At 35.7% G+C, this 5,355-nt stretch overlaps 1 protein-coding gene across 1 annotated transcript; it reads left to right on the plus strand.

Annotated features, from left to right (window-relative positions):
• Window positions 1-757: 757 nt before the first annotated feature.
• On the plus strand, window positions 758-4,505 carry LOC140865808 (rhodanese-like domain-containing protein 7). Its single transcript, XM_073270582.1, has 5 exons — window positions 758-1,171; window positions 2,405-2,656; window positions 2,740-2,838; window positions 3,423-3,704; window positions 3,935-4,505. The coding sequence occupies exons 1-5, from the start codon at window positions 758-760 to the stop codon at window positions 4,310-4,312; spliced, it is 1,425 nt and encodes a 474-aa protein (XP_073126683.1). The 3' UTR covers window positions 4,313-4,505.
• The last annotated feature ends 850 nt before the right edge of the window (window positions 4,506-5,355 follow it).

Raw genomic sequence — 5,355 nt, forward strand, 5'->3', positions numbered from 1 at the left:
AATGTACACACATATATACGTATATAGAAACTTACAAATTATATATTCAAAAATAAAATATATTAAAAAATATTTATACATGTAAAGTAAAATGATTTTTTTTATTTATCTATGTTATAATATTATTATTTATCTTAATAAAATTACAATTCATAAATAAACCGGAATATACATAACTAAAATATAATTTATTATATTTTATAAAAATATTATGAAATAAATATTTTTTATATTTAAATATTTAATTAAAATACAGTAAAAAATCATTTTATTTGTTAAAAATATTTAAATCTAGTACAAAAATTTTTGAGATAATCAGCAAAATTCACTCGATAACTTTCTTAGACTATTGATTTTTTTTTTCTCCGAATGAGATATATATGTCTTTTCATTTACTATAGTTAAATATTTTTTCGAATTCATATATAATTTTATTTTTTATATAGTGAAAATGAATTTATTTTTACAATTTTAATTAATAAAAAAATTTTAAAAATGAAATATGTATTTAGTTGAATTTAATAATAATATTAGACTTAAAAAAATTGAAGTGAATGTCAAAATTATCTTTTGAGTTTGATAGTATATCAATTAAATTATTTTTAATAATTTATGTACCAATTTGACATTTTATCAATACCAAAATTTTTACTCATATAATAAATTTTATATATTATTTATTTATTAAAAATAAATAATTTTTCTTGTTTTTTCAGCCGATCGGCTTAGAGGGCACCCACAAATGGAGTAAACGGCCATGGTTACATTGCTCCGCTTTTCTTTACAACCCCACCCTCTGCTCCTCTACAGAACCACCTCTTCGGCGGTGGCGGCGGTGGCGGTGAGAATGGTTCCTTCTCCTACTTCAACCCTCTCGCCAAAGCCTAACTTCTCGATCTCGATGACCAAACCCACTTCGGAAATCACCTCAAAATCCACCAATTTTCCCATAAACAAAGATTCTGCCAACTCGCTTTTCAATTCTCAGAGGCTCACTCACTCTGAATGCTTCTCTTCAGCTCCAGGTGCGAAGCCAATCACTGTTGCTGAGAGTGAATGCGTTGGTGATAGTGTAGAGTGCCCGTTGATGGTGGTGTCGTTTTACAAGTTCGCTGATTTTCCGGACCATGCTGATTTACGGGAACCGTTGAAGGAGCTGTGCGAGCGCCTGGTAATTTCTGTTTCTTTTATGTTAAGTAATTTTAATTTATTGCACTTGTATATATTGTGGAATTTTGCATTTTCCTTGTTCGGAAAGTGATTTTGCGCCATTTTAGTGCTTGGTGTTCTGATTAATCGTAATTATACATAAACGATGATTACCTATTTGACAACACAATCGGCAATAGTATGAAACTGGAAATCCAAGTTTGTGCAACTAATCGAGAACACAAATTCAAAACAAGATAATCGGCAATCGTAACATGCAAAACCAAAAAATGACACGATCATTTATAGTGGTTCGGATATAAACATCCTACATCCACTTTGTGGCCCAAAGCTCAATCACTATCATCAATCACAAAGTGTGTCAAGGGTTTACAATGAATCGACTTCTATCTTCAATCACACGAGAATTGAACACAAAGAGAAACAAGAATACAATCACAAAGACTCCTAACCAAAATAAAGAGTAAACTGATCGAGAGTTTCTGTAACTAAACAAATTGCTTCTATCATCTGCTTCGATCCCTTGGTTATATGCATGGCCTCTTTCCAGTTGGTTACATTGGTTGGAGAAGTTGAGATTAGAACTTATCCTCTGTGTCTTCTTCTTGCATGATATGGTGCACCTTCTTGATTCTTCATTCTCATTGGTTTTGCAAGCTGAATAAGAATGTCAACCCATTACACTTGGCAGTTTTTTTCTTGAATCTTCAACTGATATACTGTTCGCATTCTGTTGGAAAAATTCTTACTAACGATATTTTCAGTTTGATTTGGATTATGATTTTTCAAGAATTACTATGAGGTTTTGTGTTGGCTCTTGTTTTGTTCATGGAAAATTAAACTGATTGATGCCTACTTGAGATGGTTCATTTAGTTTCTGTATGAATTTTGATATAATGTTTTATGTAGTAGACTTGGGCTTGTATCACGATGCAGTTTAGAAATGAGAAACTAATATGAAAAAATGGCCTTTAACGTGTCCATTTAGAAATTTGTGGCGAAGGTTGGAGAATGATTCTTTGAGATTTCAACATCTGAGCTGAATCTACCTGAATCAAAATTTCAATTTATATGCTTTTCTTCAAGTCACTGAAAATGTACGGATCTAGCATCACATGATTGATGTTGCTGTTGATTTGAGCTGCCAAAATTTGATGACCTCTTCACTTGCTATTCTGTTTATCTTCAATCTATTCGTCATATCATTCATCCTCACTAAAGCTGATAACCTCAGCGTGTTTCAGGAGGCATTATTCTTGCACCAGAAGGAATCAATGGTAGCGTATGTGGAACTCGTAATTCCTTGGATGAAGTGCTTGATTTTATCCAAACAGATGACCGTTTAGACGGCCTTCGCTGTATTGAGTCACCTGTTAGTCCCGAGGAAGAAGCTATTCACCATGGTCATATGAGCAGTTCTCCTCTTGCAGCTGGAGAAGATGCTCCCTTCCGGTGGGACCATGTGAGGGTCAAACTGAAAAAAGAAGTAAGTTTAATATTGGAGCTATGAGTAGCGATTTTCTCTATGACTGTTTGTAGCAGCTAAAATATTTGGTACATCGTTTGCAGATAGTTACACTTGGAATGCCTTCTGTATCACCAATTGAAAGAGTTGGAAAGTATGTGAGCCCCAAAGAGTGGAACGAGTTGATCAGTGATCCTGATACTGTAAGTAGCTTTAACTTTGTTGCTTTTCTTGAACAAGGTCTTGCCCCATTCAATCGATTTGCGAATGTGGTATACAATAGTATTGGATCTTGGATTTATTGGAGAACAAGAATGAGAACCTTTTCTAATTCTTGATTTTGAAGACATACATGGAGATGTTTGTTCAAATCTATTTGTAGTACTGGTCTTCTATTATTTTCTTTATTTGATTTTAAACTAATAATTGATGACTATGTTGCCTGGAATAAAAATGAGAGAAACTATTTTTCATCGACCTTTTCCATCATACTTTCCTGAGAATCCTAGATCTATAAAAAAAACATAAATGGTTATACATCACTATCATGATATTATCTAAACTACGATTGTAAAAATCGTCTACAAGCATTACTCTTGATATACCATGAGATTTGTACTCCTAACAAAGCTCATGTTCATAGATCATTAGTGTTATTTCTGTATGATCTTTTCTTGATTTCCTTGTGCCTCATCATTATTGCAAAGGTTCATTTAAATACCCTAAGCTGGGGACTCGCGAATATTATCCTCCAATTTATATGTTGACTTTAATTATCGTGATTTAGGTGGTGATAGATGTTCGCAATGATTATGAAACTAGAATTGGGAAGTTTAAACAGGCAGTTGATCCTTGTACAACAGCGTTCCGGGAATTTCCACGATGGGTGGAGGAACGATTCAAGTCGAACAAAGCCAAGGACAGGGTAGAACTCACTGCTTCGAACAATAAGCCGGATGAACAAATTGATGAAATGGAAAAGAAGATGCCACGAGTAGCAATGTACTGCACCGGTGGAATTCGGTGCGAGAAAGCTTCTAGTTTTCTACTAGGCGAAGGCTTTAAAGAGGTGAAATTTTTTGTCTCTAAAGTACAATATAATCGTGGGAAGTAACATTTGTCATGGCCCATATGCATAGGCCCCTGAGCACACGAAATTATATTCAATGAACTCTTGCTGGCAACTAATTAGCAGCCACACTCATTTTATGAAAATAATTGCATCCCATGTTGATAGAACAGTCAATTTTAGATGGTTAAAATAAAATCACTAACAACCTTTTGCCGTTGTTTCGTTAGGTTTATCATCTTCAAGGTGGGATCCTGAAATACCTTGAGGAAGTTCCCAAGGCAGAGAGCCTTTGGGAGGGCGAGTGCTTCGTGTTTGATAAACGAGTCTCGGTAGAGCATGGCCTTAATCAGGGTACTTACAAACTTTGTTATGGATGCAAGCAACCCGTGAGTGACGCTGATATGGAAACCCGAGAATGGGAGTATGGAGTTACTTGCCCATATTGCTACTCTTCGAAATCCGAAGAAGAAAAAGAGAGGGCTAGAGCTAGACAGAAGCAGTTTGAGAGATGGGGCATTATTGGTGGTCCGGATAAAGGCCGTAAACCTGCCTTATTCGGTGTTATTGAAGAGAGACTAGCGGAGCAGATGCCAGGCTCAGCATGATGGAGCCAGGATACAGTTTTCCATTATTGATTCTCAAATCCTTCCATATGATTTACCAGTAATGTGATGCTATTTCTTGTGATTCGAGGGTAAATTGCGTTGACATTTCTTCAAAGTTTGATTTAATCATTTGATTGATATTTCAACACTTGCATTAGATCTATATTTGAGGGGGGATTATACCAACGAATTTCCATTGATATTATAGCTTTTGGTGAAATCACAATGAGATCTCATCTTATCTTACAATTGGTGCATTTATTAGAAGAAAGGATGATTGAGAGCAACAACAATGAAACAGTCATCGACAAATTGTAATTGAGAAAGATATTTAAGTAGAATATATACATTAATTTTGAAGTATTTATCCGAACTGACAAGAAATAAAAAGAAACCTAATCAAAGGAGCCTTCTCCCTCCTTAAGAGCCTCGAAAACCCTGGAACTTTTGTCAAAAATATGTGCCCTCCTGCGATAATCACTGGCCTCTCTCCCCTTGTCCTCACCCATGATTGCCTCTCTTTCCAAGCACTCCACCAGCTCCACAATCCCACCAATCTCTTTGCACTTGTTACTCAATCTCTTCATTCCAATCAACTCCTCTTCCAGTTTCTTGTCCAGTTCTGGTACTGATCCACTGTTACTACATCTGATCCTTGATACAAGCTGCCCCATTTCTTGGAATTCTTTGTTTCAGACAGATTTGGTGGGCTTCAGTTGGTGGGGAGGATGATGATATTGGGTGGAGAAATCTGATTCTTGTTTGGTACCTAATTGTTGCCTCCATTGTTGCTTTCTTTCCGAGTTTCTGAGGATTCCCATGCTTAACCCCCACAAATATAAGTGGGGTTCTTGTCACGTTTCACTGTGGATCGAGCGCCACGTGGTTTGAGTAGAAGATACCTCGCACATTTCCTTGTAGTACACGTTAGCCCAAGGAGTTTAGACAATTTTTTTTTTTTTTGACAGGGACTAATCACCAATCTAGGTTTGGGTTCAAGTACCAGACACTAATTTACCCATTTTGGGAAGGAATGAAAGGCC

Source organism: Henckelia pumila, chromosome 4, assembly GCF_033568475.1.
Source record: "Henckelia pumila isolate YLH828 chromosome 4, ASM3356847v2, whole genome shotgun sequence".
Classification (NCBI taxonomy): Eukaryota; Viridiplantae; Streptophyta; class Magnoliopsida; order Lamiales; family Gesneriaceae; genus Henckelia; species Henckelia pumila.

Coding starts and splice junctions, on each gene's coding strand:
- LOC140865808 (XM_073270582.1), top strand. CDS start 758: ATGGTTACATTGCTCCGCTTTTCTTTACAACCCCACCCTCTGCTCCTC. Junction 2,657..2,739: donor GGGTCAAACTGAAAAAAGAA/GTAAGTTTAATA, acceptor CATCGTTTGCAG/ATAGTTACACTTGGAATGCC. Junction 3,705..3,934: donor TAGGCGAAGGCTTTAAAGAG/GTGAAATTTTTT, acceptor TTGTTTCGTTAG/GTTTATCATCTTCAAGGTGG.